Source organism: Pleurodeles waltl, chromosome 5 (genome assembly GCF_031143425.1).
Source record: "Pleurodeles waltl isolate 20211129_DDA chromosome 5, aPleWal1.hap1.20221129, whole genome shotgun sequence".
NCBI classification, from domain to species: domain Eukaryota; kingdom Metazoa; phylum Chordata; class Amphibia; order Caudata; family Salamandridae; genus Pleurodeles; species Pleurodeles waltl.
In genome coordinates this window covers 725,237,872-725,256,816 of record NC_090444.1, presented here as the reverse complement: position 1 = coordinate 725,256,816, position 18,945 = coordinate 725,237,872, and the positions used below count along the sequence as shown (strand labels likewise).

The following is an 18,945-nucleotide window of genomic DNA, read 5'->3' as shown; positions in this document are numbered from 1 at the left end:
AAAGTAGTAAAGGCTACACTAAGATGGACCAGGTAGGTCGAAACTAATTTACCTTTTATGTCACGTATTTGTTTCTCTTTGCTAAAAGCACCATGATCTGTTTCCCAATTTGAATACACATTTAATACCCCTGAGGGAAGCCATGGGGACTGACACGCTCACAGGTCAGTAGGAGGTTACCTATTCCCTTACTGCAAATGAGATAACATGCAATTGTACACACCCAGAAGGCCCTACCTCCGGTCTTGCAAATAGTTTTTTTCAATTCTCCCAACAATGGTGATCTTTTCAAGGCACAGAGAGGAAGACGACTGTATTGTATTTGGGCCTATATTTGCCTTGGGTGCTCCTATCAGCCTACTTCAGAGAGACCCATCTCTGTTTGCTCACCACTCACTCCAGTGCACCTCAGAGTCCAGACTACAGTTCCTTCGAAGTCAAGGCCTCCTCCACCTTTGCTAAAGAATCCAGAGATGTTTATATAAACCTGTGCACTATGATGCAGTGGGTTGCTCCTCATCGTACATCTTTCCTGGGTAGCTTCACAACCAGAATCATAAATGAATTAGCTTTGAGAAGCTATCCCCCAGAGAGTTGCACTTATGTCCTGGGGGGATCCCAATGAATATGTAACTGGTGGTTCTGAGAAACTGCCACTTCTAGGGAATTCTAATTACCTTAAATTTTGGAAGCTGCATCTTTCAGTGCATTGTATTCCATAATTTATCGGTGGATCCACAGAATCTTTATCAATTATAGATTTTAGGAAACTGCTTTTTCCAGTGGGTTGAAGCTGTGCCTTCTTAGGTGGACCACACCGAATCTTAATTATTGGAAATGACCATCTAGTGTGTGGTATTCTCCCTGATGTGTTGCCTTTTTTAACCTGTTGTTGCTGCCCATAGCACTTTACTGCTGCAAACTAGTGGTAAAGTGATTGTGCTTTCTCCTCAAAACATGTTAAAATTGGCATACCCCTAACTGGCACAAGTAGCTTACTTGTAATTACTCCTTATAGAGTACAATATGTGCTGAGGGCCTACAGATAAAAGGCTGCTAAGGGGCTGTACAACTCATTAGGACACCCACTAAAGTAGCACTGTAAAATATGTACCCAGGGCTGCCAAAGTAGCCTTTGTGTGCAGTTTTAAACTGGCATTGCAACCTGGCAAATATAAACCTTTTGCCGAGCTTAACACTTCATTTTTAATACTTATAAGTCACCCAAAGGTAAGTATTTAATTTTTTACATATCATGGCAGTGAAAAAAATAAAAAATTGTTCTTTAGTGTCAAGGCTGGCTTTGAGAAAGGCTAATCCTGGATTACTCTATTACATTTAATAAATGCTAAATTCAGTTTAGGAATAGTTAGAAAAATGGTTCAAGAACTTATTTTAATCAGAATTTTTGATTCAACTTAATGGTCAAGTCGGATTTTATATTACTATTTTGGAAAGTACACTTTTAGAAAGTTGTCATTTTCCCGTCTAAAACCATAAGACTTTGTTGCCAGCATTCAGCTGCCGTCTGACCTCGGATGGCTCCTTTGTGGTGAGATATGTATTGCTTACAGATGGTGGACAAAGGACTCCGGGAGTGGGGACTCCTCTCCTGACAGAATTACCTGGCGGTTGTGCCCAGCCCCTTTTCTGAGCTTCAAAAGGAAGCCTACCTTGTCACTGGCTGATGAAGCTCACACCTAGGCCGGCCTCACCTTTGTCTCACTATTCAAGGGGTGGGTAGGAACTGACCAGAACAGGTTTAGGAGGTGGACTAATGATTGCATTCAACCCCGTGCTGGCACTGGGTATAAAAGTGGCAGTCCCAGAAACTATCATCAGAACTCTCCTGTACTTGTGCAGAATTAGAAAAAGGACAGCCCTGCAGTCTAGGTGTAGATCCACAACTGTCCGATTTGGTGGGATCAGAGACCCAGTATATAAACCTAAAAAAGCCTTTGAAGTGGAGGAAACTTGAAGTGCACAAGTTCTCCTTTCAGCCCAGACCTGTCTGCCAGGATCCCTATGGGTGGGGTTATCAGTCCTTTGTGTGAGGCAGTGCCACTGGCCTTTGAAGTGTAAAAGAGCCTGTCCACCCTTCCTGCCCAGGGAGAACCATTCAGTATGCAAATGAATGCAGATGTGACTGAGTGTCCTGTGCTTATGGCTGTCTGGGTGGAATGCACAAGGGGAGACATTAACCAGCATAGACCAGATGTGGATTGGAGACAAGCTGTAAGGCACAGATGGGAGTAAGTGCAAAGAAATGCCCACTTTCTAAATGTGCCATTTCTAAAATAGTAATATTAAATCCAACTTCACCAGTAAGCAAGACTTTCTATTACCATTCTGACCATACTACACATGACAGGGCTATGCCTCCCAGGTCAGAATCTAACACTTAAAAGTATATGAGGGCAGTTCTAATGCTAGTCTATGAGAGGAGCAGGCCTCACAGTAGTGGAAAACGAATTGGGGAGTTTTTCACTACCAGGACATGTAAAACACATAAGTACATACCCTGCCTTTTACTTACATAGCACCCTTCCATATGGTTACTGAGGGCCTCCCTTAGGGGTGACATATGTAGAAAAAGGGGGTTTAAGGCTTGGCAAGTAGTTTTAAATGCCAAATCGAAGTGGCAGTGAAACTGCACACATGGGCCTTGCAACAGCAGGCCTGGGACATGGTTAATGGGCTACTTATGGAGGTGGCACAATCAGTGCTGCAGGCCCACTAGTAGCATTTAATTTACAGGCCCTGGGCACAAGAAGTGCACTTTACTAGGGACTTACAGGTAAATTAAATATGCCAATTGGGAAGGAACCAATGTTACCACTGGTCATCAGTGGTAAGGTACGCAGAGTCCAAAAACAGTGTCCGCAAAATGGAGGGAGGAAGGCAAAAATTTGGTGATGACCACCATAAGGCTGCCAGGTCTAACAATATCAACTGGACCTGCCCTGCATGCTGCTGCTGGCCTCTATTGCAGTGAGTCCTAACCCCAAGTGGTGCATCGAATTTCTGTTACCTTAGCTGGTGTCAAGAGTACTCCCCCCCCCCCCGGCCCCGAACTGCAAGATCTAGGACTTAGGAACTTTTTGCCAACTTTATTCCTGGAAAACTGATAGATGAGGGTCGCTGTTGAAGCTGCCGATGTTGATTCATCGGTCAGCCTCAGCTTGCTAGTCTGCCAAATGAAGGAGATCTCACTTCCAGAAAGGTTTCTAAGTCCAAGGGCTTCACTGAGAGATACCTAGCTGAAGCTAATCTCCTTGAGACCTTTCTGGGCACGGACTTCACCTGCTCCGAGCTTTCCTGCTGTCACTAATGACTGCACCAGGACGCCACTTCAGCAATCAACTGTTGAGCCCTGCTTCAGATTCAGCACGCAGCTTGGCCATTACATGTCAATGACCACTTTTACTCCATAAAAGATTTGTGTTGTATTTTTTTTTTGTATATACTCTATGTTTTTAAACTGGTTTGGGATTTTTCTTGAGTTGTGCTTTCCCTTAATTACTGTTTATGTGCTGCAAAAATACGTTACACATTGCCCCTCAGTTAAGCCTGACTCCTTTGTGCCAGGCTACCAGAGTATTAAGCACAAGTTTTAGTGGTTCACGCCAACAAGAATTGTGATTAGTTGAGGTGGGCTATCACCCCCTCAATTAATAAGCCAATTTTTTACTTTAACTGATGGTTATCTAAAGAGAGTTTGCTGCTCACAGCTAAAAGTACTTTGTCACTGAATACAAATTTTAAAATTGTATTTTCCCATGCTGAATTATCAGTTCTGTCAAATAGGAACTGCAGCAGGCTGCTACTTACTGTACTTTTGACGTCATTTAGTTTGGGAAGAAAATCCAAGGTGAAACCGTCTGCTTGTCCCCTTGATCGAATTCCGCCATTCATGTAGTTTCCAAAAGTCAGAATCACACCTAGAACTTGGTGGATTGTAGGGCCATTTCTCAAAATCTGGGAAACAGAATAAAGGGTTATCAAGATTAGTACTGTGCTTTACAATGAGTCATTGTCTGGTGTCATGGTCTTGGAGTGTAGCTTTTTGCTCAGGGCATTCTAAAATCGTATCACAAAAATCACTAACCAAATGGAAACATTAACACAATAAAGGTTCTTTATAACAAAAATGTAATCTATTAACATACTCATTTAGAAAAGGGGCTGCTGGGACGTGGTCCTATCATGAAGAAAATATCCTTTCCAGCAACCAGTCTTCACCGAGTGCCGTCAGAGAAGAGTTTCAGCAAATACCTATAAGCCAGGAATCACTAGCTCATACTAAATAGCAGGATGCTGCTGAACCCCCACCTGGGTACAACTCCTATAACACCTTCACCATCAGTGCACCTTTGAAGGATGAGGTAAATGACTCAATGTCACAAATTGGTACGTACACCTAAGGTATCATACTGCATGAAGTTAATTTGAATTTCTAATTTGCAATTAAAAATGTTGAAAAGGGAATGTGCATCTCTCCAGTAGGAACATTATAGCCGGACCCCTGGCGTCCACTGTTACTATGTTGGTCAAAAGGATGTCAACGCCCGTCAATGTATCATCCTGACGCTGACAAGTAGTGCAGTTATAGAGCTGCCACCACTCCAATGAACTGACTCAAAAACAGGAGAGTTGATGAAACAATTGTATGAGTCAACTTGTTAATTAGCAAGATTTGTGGGTGGTTTTAAGGTGCAGCAAAACCATTAGTCCTTACCTTGCTGTGGCCGTTGATTCCCAATGGGATACAGGAAGATAGGAGTCTAAAACGTGCATCATAACATTTGGTTCATAAGAAAGAGAAATGATAACGAGGGAGTAGTGAGGTCCAGTATTCTTAAAACTATGGCAGCATTACACGCCAAACACCTATGACCTGAATTTACGAAATTGTGACATCTTCGTAATGTGAAAAACCAGAAAGCTTAAGTCACCATTCTACATATTTACAACGATCAAACAAAAGCGCCGAATATCCCAATACTACACTCGAAAGAATGATCCTTGAACATGTGAACCGTCAGCAAACTGCAAGAAGGAGCAGCTCTACCCACCGACAGTTATCAGCAGAGCTAGAATAAAAGAAGATAAGGACAGATACAGTGGAATCAATTTTAGAATGAAGAATTATTGCTACATATACCTTCCAAAATCACGATATTAGCCTAAGAACTGTGCCGAAGTGTTAGCAGCAGCTGCGAGTTTTCTTGCCAGAAATCTCTCATCAACAAAGAAAATACAAAGAACAGCTAATAGTCTGGAGGTAGAGACTTAGACAAGTCAAACGCTGTAACCGCAGCAAGGAACCAAATACAAACTGCCTTTCTGTTGGACACGGAGGTCTCCCGTGCAATTAAGCAGCTCTATGTGTTTAGATTCCAGGCTGTGTCATTTGACATGCTGGCATAAGCAGATGTTAGTGAATGGGCTGGCATCCATTGTAGGCACTGCCTTGACTTATGCGTAGGCAGATCAATGAAAATGCGCACAACCTTATTTGATGAAGTCAGTGTTAGCGTGTCTGACCTTAAGTGAACTTACAAGGGGGCGCGAATAGGTTGATGAACCTTTTGCCTCACAATTAAGATGTTCTTCCCATAGCTCTAGTACATGCAGATCAATAATCAACAATCAATGTCGGTAACAATCAATAGTCATTAATTGTCACGCACCATGACCTTTCAGTCATGAATAACCACACCTTTTGATAAAAGTTAGAATATTTATTTCCCTATATTAACAATGCTAAGGTCATGTAGATTAATCTCAATATCAAATGAACACATACAGAAACAATACTGGCTGTCCAAAGCGACGCAAGAAACAGTCTAATCAAAGCTTGAACAACACCACATTCTAAGGTTATAGTGCAAATTAATAGCAAAATCAACTGTATCAAAGTGATTACATACATTCAAATTCAGCAGAGAAATTCATCAAGCATTATTCCCTATCCGCACAATTTCATTAGGGAGGATCCTTAACTAACATCAGATTAGCATCAGCATGTTGGGCTTCATGAAAACAATTTATTAACACCGATATGGAAAAAAACCTAACTAGGGCTCTATCAAAACAATATAGTTGGTAACTAGAAAGGAAAAGCAAATACACATAATAATCAACAATCCAATTCATAATACCTATCCTCAATGTGGATCAGCAAGCAGAATCAGTCTTTGTCCTGAGGACATCAGTTGATCAGCAAGATATCAGGATTCAGCAAAGTTCAGAAAACGCAAAGTCTTTAAGCATTAAAGTTAAGCACATCTCTTGTGAGGACGCAAAATGGGCAAGAATGAGCTATCCCTTTCCTGTGCAGTTCTGTTAAATTAAAACTAGTAAAACTACTTTTCAAATCCTGATTGGTCAATTAATCGCATGTTCACACTTTGTCCAATAAAACTTAAGCTCCAAATCTATGAATTCTACCATTACTCTGTTCACATGTCGTTGATTGGTTGTCCTGTAATGTCCTCATCATCCAGTTTGTCAGGTATCAATATTGTAGCAGTTTCTACTCCAGTCAGTATCTCCATTGTTCTCCTCCTGAGAAAGTCAGTCTCACACGCATTACGCACAAAATGTTACATTAGCAAGAACAGCATATCTTCTAGCGGTCGGTTCTCATGAGAACCTTTAATTATGAGCACATTTAAACAATGCAAAATGGAAATTCACACTTTAACTCTCTAGGACAGCCATTTATTAAATGTTAAGAAATACAGCTTTGACATGAGGCCTGGCAAGGAGGCCAAGACATTTGCTAAATTAAGGCCTACAATGAATAAAGCTAGGACATAATACATAACCTTTAATATGACATATTACTACATTAGTCAAACATATATTCAACATTTCACAGCATTATTCAATTAATTAGTATACTTCGTGAACATTGGCGGCCACTCTTCGTAATCACATTTTCTAATGCGGGCATTATTTTTCTACTTTTATTCTCTAAACAAACCCATGATTCAGAACACATGAACACTCATTAATATTAATCATTTTTATTAATACACCTGGGCTAGCAATCCCTGCTCTTATGACTAAATGTATCACACTTACTACCACCTACAAATTTTTGCATCAGCTAAAATTCTGTCAGTTCTATCCCTTCATACTTTTGTTTCCTTTTTGAGTTTTCCCTGTACATTTTTTCCCTATTCTTTTCTTTCCCCCTCTGCTTATTCTTTGACTTTTTCAATGTAATTATTTTGCATAATTTGCACAATCCCTATATTCCAATTAGACAAACCACAATAATTAATATTCTCTGCAGTATTTTCAATAGTAACCCATTCCAGATGTTGCTGAGGCAATTTCCCACTGAAGCAAATTCTTTGCCACTCTTTTCCCAAACACCTGGTTCTCTCAATTCTTTCAAATCAGCACTTTCATGCATCAGAGTAGTAATTAAGCCTGTAATTTATTTACTATTAACAGGATTAAACGAACAACAATACCTAGAATTAATAATTTTACAAACTCAGCCATCCTTCGCTTAAAGCATGTCTAAAGCAAGGTGATTTTGGAGAGGCATAGCTCCTTCAGCAGCTAATTCGGTATGTATCAGGAGTATGGCCCCTAAAAATAATTGTCAGCATGCTATCCACAATAGTAGACAACTTTCAAATCTTTATTGAATTCAGAATGAGTCCTACTGAAGGAATCACTGCTCCAAAAATATCTCCCACTATACCAGAAGAGGATTCCCTCCTCTGTCTCATATTATGTAACTCAGTCACTTTCAGAAACTTCTTCAAATCATTCATTTGATAAATCTTTGGGAAAACTATCTCCAAATAACAAGTCCAATAGCATCCTCTTGGAAGACGGTAATAAGCATTAGGACCACAAATATAATAAACTCCGGGACTCGCCGGGTCCTGTCCTTTCAACATAAACGTCCATTTACTCTGAAACAAAAGCACATGCTTACAATCACTCGTTCAATCAAATAATGTGCTAGTGCGTGATTTAGTCCTGCATATACAAAGTTTCCCTACGTGTTGCTCACCTAAAGTTAATTTCCCTTGCGTCTTAATTGCACTATAAGCATAATCATTCCTGTAAGTCCTTTTCTCTAAGCCTTTTTCTAACTTCTCCTTCAATGCCTTTGTCCTGTCATCTGTGTGATCTAAGAAGCTTTTCTTTAAAGGTGCAAGCAGGCATGTCAGATTATTCCTGTGCACAGAAGCTGTTCCAAACATCAATGTAGGTTCAAAGAAACTTCTATTACTGTGTCATTATCCCTAGCTACTCTACTCCAATACCTAATTATAGGGACAGACAAAACACCATGTCATAGTTTGAATAAAAGTACTGAATGTACTTCTGGTAATAAAATCTTGTAAGTAGCAGACTACAACTTTTTCCATAGGTTAATGGCAAGCTATGATATGTAACTCTTTCCTCAACCTTGCATCCATCATCTCAACATACTCACTCAATAAGCGACAGAAGACATTAGAAGAAGGTTCTACTTGTGCATTAGTATCCCATGAAAATATTTCTGATCTAACCTAAACCTTTCTATTGCCGTTAGTGCAGTAGTTGCCTCAAAAGCAGAAGTATGGTTGGCTTCACTTTTATCAAGAACAGTCATGCCCACAATCAACACCACAAACAATATCCCACACAATCGCCAAACCAATACTCATATTTACAGTGCAAGTGTTTCTACCTTGCTGGCTAATGTTACTCATGATCTGAAAAGAATCAGAAAGCAGAAGAAATGTAGAAAAACTGCAGCAAAAATCCAAAAATAGACAATTCTTCTTTCAGCAGTTATTTACAGCTTTAAGTCTCACTTCCAGGATCCCTTGTTAAAATCGGAAAGCAGCTTGTCAAAATCAAGTTTCAAAAGTCAAATCAGGTTATCAAGGTCTCTTCCGATTACTTTCAACAGTCTCATTCTCAAAAATGTTTTCAGATTGTTTCAACAGTTCAGTTCATCAGCTTCCTTCAAGTGCCAAAATACTGACCCGGAACGTCTTTATCAATACAAAAAGACAAAATAATTATTTCTGCCACTTACTTGCAGTTGCATACGCCCATTCAGGACCTGCGTATCTTCGACTTGCTATTCTCTTAATTTTCAATCACCATTCAATTCTCCTTTACTCTGATCTTCTCTCGTTGCTGTATTTACTTCTTCCTCAATTGTTGCCATAACAACCACTTCCTTTTCTCTTTCTACTTGCTACTCCGGCCACTTATCTCCTTTCAATGGACCTATTGTCAGTGTTCTCTTCAGAGTCAAATTTGATTCTTTTCCTTGTTCTGTGGTGTTTTCTCTTGACGGACCTGCAATCGGTTCAGGAGTCACATCACAGTGACTTTGATCTATCTTAACTTGTTTCCCCTCTGGGTCTGTCAATTGCTCTGTTTGTCTCTCAAGATCGTCTGCTTCTGGGAGAGCCCTCCTCTGACTAGGTTCTCCTGCTGCCTCAACTGAGATAGGCTTTCCGTCCCCCTCCTGGAGGTCTTCTTCGTCTCTCACAGGAGTGACTGAACAGTCCTCAATGGGCTCAAATCAGGTCTCAGTTCCTCTTTGTTCTCCTTCCGGCCCTGAGACTTGTTTCGCTGTTGTTGGTACTCTCAACAACTCTTCTTCCTCGTGATCCAGTGGACATGTCACTTTCTTCGTATGACTCGCATGAATCCAGTTTGGAATTCCAGCACACTTCACAGCTGTGGTAATTGTCAGAACTACCTAATACAGTCCCTTCCAACGAGGCTCCAAACACGTTTTCCTCACGTGTTTCCAGACCACAACCCAGGCTCCAGCTCTCAGATTGTGCCCTGGATCATGGATCTGTGGCCGTGTGGTGGCTTCCACCTGCTGAGAAAAAGAGCGAGAAAATGAGCGAACTGCATCAGCCAGACCTTTGCAATAGTCCAACACCATATAATCTGTAATATTGACAAGTGAATTTGCAGGCACCGCTGGCAACTTCATGGCTCGGCCCATAAGGATTTCATGCGGCGACAATCCTGTCGGGTGCGTTTCACATTGACATCAACACTAAAGGCAATGCATAAGCCCATCTCAAATTCGTGGATGCACACATCTTTGCAGCTCTTGACTTCAAGGTACCATTCAGCTGTTCCACTAGTCCGGATGCTTCAGGGCGGTAACTACAGTGCAACTTCTGCTCAATGTTCAATTTGCACACAGCAATTTAATTACTTCATTGTTGAAGTGACTTCTCCTATCTGATTCTAAAGCGATTGCAAACCTGAAACGCGGTATCAGTTCCCTAAGCAGTAGTTTTACTACTGTGAGACTGTCATTTCTTTGTGTAGGGTACACTTCAATCCAGTGACTAAAGATGCAAACAATCACCAAAACGTATCTCAAACCTCCACACACAGGCATCTCAATAAAAGCCATCTGCATTCTGCTGAATGGACCTCCTGCTCTTCCAAAGTGGCTCAAATTAACCGCTGTCCCTTCCCCCGCGTTCAACAGTTGTCAAATAACACAATGATGGCAAACTGCTTCAGCAACTTGTCTAAACTTTGGGTTAAAGCAATCATGTTTGAACAATCAAATCATTGCATCCCTTCCAATATGTGCTTGACCATGACAATACCTCGCCATTTGAGACAACAGACTATTTGGAAAAACCAACTGACCCTCTCCTGAAACCCACAATTCATCTTGTCTTAGCACACATTTAATTTTGCTCCATGAACGGTTTTCCTCCTTGTCAGCATTATTTTGCAACATTTTCAATTCCTCCAAGGTGTCAATTACTTTCAACGCATAGCTTGGACAGGTTTCGTCTGCTTCAGACAACAGTTCCCACTTGTTTTTTAACAATATACAGTTCAATGTGCAAAACCTTGCTACTTGATCCGCATACCCATTTCCCAATGATACAAAGTCCTGCGACTTCAGATGTGCACTGCATTTCACTACGGCAGTCTTTTCAAGCATTTAAATATCATGTAACAATTCTTTAATTCTCTCACCATTTCTCACTTTTGAACCAGAAGATGTCATGAAACCTCTCTGTGACCACAACTGGCCAAAATCATGGCCTTTTCCAAATCCATACTAGCTATCCGTATAGATGGTACCTTTCAACTGAGCAGAAACATGGCATGCTCTAGTAAGGGCTACCAGTTCCGCTACTTGAGCAGAATACACTCTTCAAAGCCAAGAAGCTTCCAAAATACCAGTAACTGTGCACGCACACAGCATATCCTGCTCTCAGTGTCCCTGCATTGTCTCTCAGACAAAAACCATCAACAAAGACACTTTGATCATTTTCTTCCAATCGGGTGTCTCTAATGTAAGGTCTGGGTTTTGTGCAAAAGTCTGTCCCTTCAAGACAATCATGCTCAACAGCTTCCATTTTTTCAATTTCGACATTTTCATTTGGAAGAAAGGTTGCCGGGTTCAGCACTGTACATCTTTTCAATGACACATTTGGTGACCCTAGAATACTCGTTTCATATCTGGTCAACCTTGCACCAGTCAAATATTGGGTCTTCGTCCCTGTAAGTAGAATCTCAATAGAGTGAGGGACCATTACAGTCAAGGGATGTCCCACCAAAGTGCCTTCACAATGGTAAGGCTGCTGCAACTGGGTCCGAAGTAGCTGAAAAATATGCTACTGGGCGATGTACACCTCCATGGACCTGTGTCAAGACAAAGAACATGCATCACACTCATGACAAAACAATGTGAAAGATTTTGTGTAATCAGGCATACCCAAAGCTGGAGCCTTGCACAGACTATCAATTCAGAGAACGCTTACATTGCAGTCTGGTCTAACACTATAGGATCAGTGACTTCCTTATGAGTCAGCTTCTGCAATGGTCTCGAAATGACTGAAAAATTTGGAATCCATTGGCGACAGTAGCCTATCATCCCTAAAAACATCCTGGCATCTCTCTGTGTCGTGGGGGGATTTATCTGCAATATGGCTGTAATCCTTCCTCTGGATATCTTTGTTGATCCCTTCTCCATCTGGTGACCCAAATATTTCACTACTTAATGACAGTATTGCAATTTAAGTGGAGACACTTTGTGATCATTCTTTCCCAAATGGTTCAACAGGGCAATCGTATCATACCTGCACTCGTCCCCTGTTTTGGACGCAATCAGCAAGTCATCAATCTACTGCACCGAGATTGATTGGAAAGGCAATTCCAACAACTCCAAATTATTTTTCAAGATCTGATTGAATATGGAAGGTGACCTTAAAAACCCTTGAGGAATTCTGCGCCAGCAGTAAACTTGATCCAGAAATTTGAAACAAAAGAGAAATTGGTTATCCTCATAAAGAGGCACAGAAAAGACGGCTTGCGACAAATCAATGACAGTGAACCACTCAACATCACATGGAATCTGAAACATTATCACAGCTGGATTTGGCATCACGGGACAACATTTGACCACAATCTCATTTATTTTTTCCAAATCCTGCACAATTCGAACTTTCCCACAGGGCTTTTGCAAACCTATTATTGGCGAATTACATGGACTGCTCAATACCTCCTTCAAAACCCCTTGCTTAAAGTCTGAAATTATCTGGGCAACCGTCATAAGGATGGGATATTCTTGATTAAGAATGCTGATCATAGTAGGTGATTCGGTTTAACACCACTATTGACTCTGCATGGAAGCATTAGTCCAATAAAGTAGCAAAGGTGAGCTAGAAAAAGGAAGTATGTATTGTGTTGGTGAGTCCCAGTGTCCTCACGTCTCTCGGTTAAGTGTGTGGGAGGAGGAAATGCCTCTCTGCTCAACTCGCACAGCGGATATCTCAGCACAGCCTCTGGGTGAGGGGGGCTTTCAGAACCAGTGCCCCCCCTCAGTCATCATTTTATGGACCTTTTTGTGGGGCTAGCTTAATTTCTTCATCTGTGGAAGTCGGCATTGCAAGCGCCGTTGGGTCCATAATGTAGGGCCCCGGGTATGCTCCGTGGAGGCATTGTTGCAGGACTCAAAAAATCTACTTGCTATGGCCAGTTTTATTTTATGAGGTCAAGCTGTTTTTATATTCCACTGGACCCTTCTGGCCAGTGGACAAACAGGTGTTATGTTTACTCAGAAACTGAATTAGCAATTAAGATGCCTTTAAATCTTATTCTTGTCACATTTGCTCTGTGTTCAGAGACAGAGGTCAAAAGACAGTTTGTCTTCTTGCAATGCAAATACTTTTCCTTGTGACTGCAGAGTTCCAGGATTTTGCAAGATGAACTGTCTGACCTATGTGAAATGAAAGACTTTTGGTATTAGGTTTTTCCTAACACACAACATTTATATAACTAAGTCAACTTTACAAACATTTTAAAATATTTCAGTAGCTGTGAAAGACCATTTTTGTACTTGTGTGATGAAAAAAATATTTTAAGAGGATGAAAAAAAGTCAGAACACTACTTGGTGATCTGCAAATGATAAATGTTTTATGAAAACATTTTCAAAGTTTATTGTTAATACACTATAGTTTTATCAGTAAAGGTGCAAGTTAGTGGGAAGGTTTTTGGACATTTCTTGGAAAATTACTGTCTGTAAGTGACAGTGTACTGCCACATCATGCTTTAGTAATTTATTTATTAAAAGTGAGTGTTTGAACAAACAGAGAAACACTCCTGCCCTGATGGCAAAGCTATTAGTAAACTAAGAGGCAAGTCATGCATGGATCATGTGTACCCTATATGTGGGCTAGGTTTATTATACATGGAGCAAATGTTTTGTGTATTTAATCAAACAAAAGAGGATTTTTTATTTATTTATTTTTTACAGCACAAATGGTGAACTCTCATACTTGAAGGTGCACTTATGTGAGAATGAAGAAAAAGGTGACTGTAAAATACAATATTTGCCTAGACCCATTTCTGGGTCAAGTACATTACAGCTAGGTCGAGTAGATTATTCAAGCTACTCGACCTGCAGGTCTAGTAACATTTTTATGATTTTGAGGCCTGTGTTCGGTTCTTCAGTCTCTAGATCCGGGGGAGTGGGGTCTCCAATAGGGTCATAGCTTCAGTCAGCTCAGTGACATGGTGTGGTTTGTTGTGTTAGTCAAAAGCTAGTCTGAAGGGATATGTCCAATGGTACCGGATCAGTTCGTTCCTTAATTTTTCCGTTATAGGGTTAAATTGCTGGAGCCTGAGAAAGGTCGGTGGTGTGACGTCCTTGAAAAGAGAACAGGTCACTCCCCAAAATGTCATGTGTCCAGTTTAGAGCCACCACCAGGACAACATCTTTTATTTTAAATTACTGTAATGTGGCTAGAATGACTTTGGGACGTCTTCTTTCCTCAGCTGCCTGAGGCCCCTCCGGGTGGAACCTGTCGATTTTCACTTTGGCTGAGGTGCTGCCCAGTATTTCCGAGAAGAGTCCCATCACAAATGCCTCCAGATCTGCACCCTCCACCACCTCTTTCAAGTTTCTGATTCAGATGTTTTCTCTGCATGATTGATTTTCCAAGTCTTCACACTTCAAGATAGGCTCTTGCAGGTGTTGGAGGAGAAGGTTATTTGTGGTCTCAAGTCAGCTAAGTCACAGGTCCCAGTCTGAGATTCAAAGTTAAAGGTGCCCACAGAGTCAATATTTTGTTTAGGCCTGAGTAGAGTTCCACTCCACGGACTTGATTAAAAACTGTGGAATTCCGCAGAGGTGGAGTTTCGTGAGTCGCAGAGTCCTGAATGCCCCAGATCTAGTTAGCGCTAAGCAGGGTCATGCCTGGTTAGCCAGGTCTGACCCGGTTTAGCGCTTCAGAGATCGGGCACTTTCAGAAGAGGGCTGTAGGCAGTGAAAGCTGCCGATTCAGGTCTCTTGTGCACCGGCCTGCCAAGTGTGTGCTGCACACAGGGCAGGCCAGTGCACAAGAGACCTGAAACAGCAGCTTTTGCCACCTATGGCCATTACCTGAATTCAGGCCAGGGCCAAAAGCAGCAAAAGCTGCCATTTTAGGCCTCTTGTGCACAGGTGTGCACAGTGAGAAAAAAATAAAATAAAAAACAAGGACTCACCTGGGTTCTTGTTGTGAGCGGCCTGGTGCTCTGACTCTCTGCCCACTGGTTCTGGGCTGGGGCTGGCCTGGGCTTATAGCAGAGGGAGGCCTGGAGGATCCGGTCCAGAGCTAGTACTGGAAGAAGCTTCATGCTGCCACGCCAACGTCCAGCTGAGTGTGTGCACTGCAGCCCAGTTATGGGCTACACAGCGCAGACTCAGACAGTCTGATTGTGCTGTGTGGCCCATAACTGGGCTGCGGTGCGCAACACTGTGAGCTCCACCCGTTGCTGGGACTGGTAGAGTTTTTGAGAACTCCATGCTCCTCTTGGAGCCAAAAACTCAGTTAGCTCCACCAGCAGAGCGGAGCTCACAGCCCATCCCCAATCTTGTTTCAGCATAGTTAGTCTGTGATATCGGATAGTAGGGTTTCTAGAGATGAGGACAAATCTGCTTTTGAGTTCATCACAGAACTCTTTTTTTAAGTCCTTCAGGGAAGTTAGAAGATCTTCTTTAGTGAGGGACATGTCTGTGGAAGTGGGCTACTCCGCCTCATCGTGTGCCTCAGCTGGGGTAAAATAATTTGAAACCCTATTTGATTGGTGCTTTTTGGGAGGCATATAAGCTACCAAGCAGAGCAGTGGTAGCTGTTGGCAGCTAGTGGGGGTATGGGGGCTCACAGCTGGATTACCTGCCGTCTGGTCCAAGGAGTTCGGTGGGGGGAGGGGTAATTACCTCTCTCCTCAGGTCATGTGAATCCTACTGTTGGGGAGGGGGATTCAGGTGTCTTCAGATCATCAATGTCCTCAAAGCCTGCCACTCTAGGAGCTGAACATCCCCATTAGTGGCCTGTGTGAGCTGTTGTGTGTAGACCCCCATGTGGCTTGTCCACTCCTTCCATGTATGTAAGATTGATTGATTCCAATCTGCTCACTGTGTTGTCTCAGGGTGCTACACAGTGCCACTCACCATTGCACCAATGCTCGAGGGACATTCAAACATCCCCGCGAAGTAACGTTGACAAGGTGGCTCTCCCTAGATTGTAGCTGCAGACCAGAGCTAGGACGTTCTTCAAGGCCCATCAGCCAGCAACTCACTGCACATCAGGCCCTAGGTATGGCTGGTTGATCCTTCGTTGTCACGGGGGTCGTGGGAGACTCCACATCAGCATGGCATGGCAGGCCCCAGGCTATCAGGCCTGTAATTCCTTCTGCTCGACCATGGTGCCATTTTAGGGCCAGGCAATCTGAGAAATCTATTGTTTCTGTACAGGGAATCTTGCAGTTTCCCCCAACGGGGAGTGATCTGCCGTTATGCTCCAGACAGGTCCCCTCCGATAGTCAGTGCATGCTCCCCTCCTGACCCCAAGTGGAGTGCACTATCCTTTACAAAAGACCGCAAACAGCCAGGAGCACGTAGTGAACTCACCTGGTCAGGGAAGCAGTCAGAAGGAGCTGACTCGGTCTTCAGATGCCCCAGGGATGGACCCACTTTGGGTAGGTGACAGTCCAGTGTACAGTGTTGCTCAGTTACATGCTTGTAGCTTTGCTGGTTGCATAGGGCCCTTGTGCACCAATATGGGGATGGCGGCCATTGCGTCTCTTTCCCCACTCAATCTGCTCTTTCACAAACCATCAAAACTGTCTGGGGTTTCTTGGGAGCTTCACTGTTCTCTCTCCTTCCACTCGCTGAAAATACTGTTAATTCGCTGAATTATCTTTCATTGTAGCCAGATGGTTAGCAGAATCTTCCTGGATTACGATCCGATGGCTATCTTGGTTGGCCACGTCCCCCTTTAAGATCCCCTTATTTTTACATATAAGTCACCCCTAAGTGCCCTAAGGGTATGCTGCCTTGTGACTATAGGTAGGCACATTATAAAAGATGTTTTATATGCCCTGGTGATGGTAAAACTGCCAATTTTGTTTTGTTCCCCGTTATAGTACATTAGCTCCATGGGCTAGCATGGGAATACTTTATTAAAGTATAACTATTGCTAGGAAAGAGTTAAAATGTCCTTCTAGGAGTTAAAATGTAATAATAAATCCAACAAATTGCCATTGTTAGATTTGTTATAACTAGTACAGAAAAGAAGTTATAGACCTTTCTTTTCTGTGAGCTAAAATTCAGCCTTCCAGCAGCTCTTCTCTGATTGGCCAGGCTCTGCCAGGCCAAGCTGTCTTAATGAGGTGTGAAGTTGCCTGCATTGAGACAATGGGACATCTGGAGGGTGGAGATCTCTAAGCTGCAGAGCAAAAGACAGCAAGGGGGCTGGGTAGCCAAGCTGGTCTTCAAAAAGGGGAATGACAGATCAGGACACCGTCTCTCCCTCACTTTCTGCCACCACAGCCAGATGGGAGCCCCAGTAATTAGATTAGCAGAGGAGCTGGAGGGGGAGTGTTAAGGGAAATAAGCCACACCAGTGGGATGGTGTAGCCAGACATTCACCCTAAGGAGAGATTTTCTCAATTTTGGATTTTGAAAGAAAAGTGTTTCCTGGGATTGATTTTTTCCACACTTCACAGGAAGTGGTCACCCCAGAGGTTGGCATTCTGCACACCCTTGGTCAGGGATGCCCCCCTTCCTGCCAGCCCAGAAACACTGAATAAATATGTGAGAGCTGCCCAGCAACTCAGATCACTGTCTCAGACTACAAGAAGGCCATCCCTGCCGGAACCCTGGTCTGCACCACAAAGGACTGCATTCTGGAAGACTGCACCTGCTGCATACTGTGGAACTACAGCCCTAAGGGCTTTGCATTGCTTTAAGAAGTGCAAAGTGGACTCCCTGACAGCAACACGTTAACAGAGCTCTGCCACCACCATCTCCATCAAGAAGATCCAAGCTGGACAGCCTCCAGTGGCCTTTGTAGGAACTGGCCAGGTGCATTCTGGGAAACGTAGTCCCAACAACCCAAGGGCCATCTCATAGCTTCAAGACCCTTGGATTGGTGTTGTGGATGCCCAAAGATCCCTGCCTGGAAACAAAAGTACTGCCATGCTGAATGAAGGAGTGCACTTGCTGCACACTCTAGGCTTCACATAAGAGGACTATGCCTGGCTTCTAAAAAAATTCAGGAGTGGACTCCCTGTAAGCAACAGGTATAGATGAGCTACCAAGAGTCACTCCTGCCAAAAGATTCCAGCTGGACAGCATTCAGTGGACTTTTAAGGATTTAGCCAGGAGTATTGTGGAAATTATAGTCCCAAGGAGCAACTCGGAGCTTCTGGAACCTTGGTGTTGTGTATCGCATTCCTGCATCAAGAAACACTGTTGGAAGTAAGTGTAAAAGTGTTAGTGTGGGCGGCTCGAACTCTTGACTGTTTCCCGTTCAGCGCAACCTTTTTGGTTTATTTTTAAAGCCTTTGAGCGCTATTTGCGTCTAAGCACTCGTTTTACTTTTAATCTTTAAAAATTCACACCTCTGGTATCCTACATTGGATGTGTGCCGGTTTGGTGTCATTTTAATCATAAAAATATAAACTGTTTTTATAAATTGGTGTGGGATTTTTATTGTTTTTTGTGTCTACTTATTGTATTGGTGTTTCCGAATACTTTACATAACTGTCTCATAAGTTAAGCCTGTCTGCTCACAGCCAAGCTACAAAGGGTTGAGCAAGGATTAATTTATTGAGACCCTGACTGGACCTGGTGTGATAGTAGCCTTATTGTAGCTGTAGGTACCTAACTGCATTTACTAAAAATCCACCTTTCAACAACCACACTTCTCGTTTTCTCAACAGCATTTACCTCAGCTGCATCGCCCCGAATGTCATGCACAAATTATTCTGAATTATCTGAATGTGTCACTAACAAGGTGATTCACTGGAAATGCTCTGTGAGGGAAAATCTGTCAATTATCCAACAGGACATTGTTGGGGTGAAGCGATGTACACTGCCGTAGGGTGACTGTTAAGACACTCTTTGCAATGTTTGCCAC

The 18,945-nt window shown here is 42.6% G+C and overlaps 1 protein-coding gene across 1 annotated transcript in view; it reads right to left on the bottom strand.

Annotated features, from left to right (window-relative positions):
- LOC138295990 (formin-2-like) overlaps positions 1 to 18,945 on the bottom strand; it is a 686,093-nt gene that overhangs the window by 186,594 nt on the left and 480,554 nt on the right. Inside the window, exon 11 of the mRNA XM_069234685.1 lies at positions 3,832 to 3,978. Coding sequence (XP_069090786.1) covers positions 3,832 to 3,978 — 147 coding nt within the window. The remainder of the gene's footprint in view (positions 1 to 3,831; positions 3,979 to 18,945) is intronic.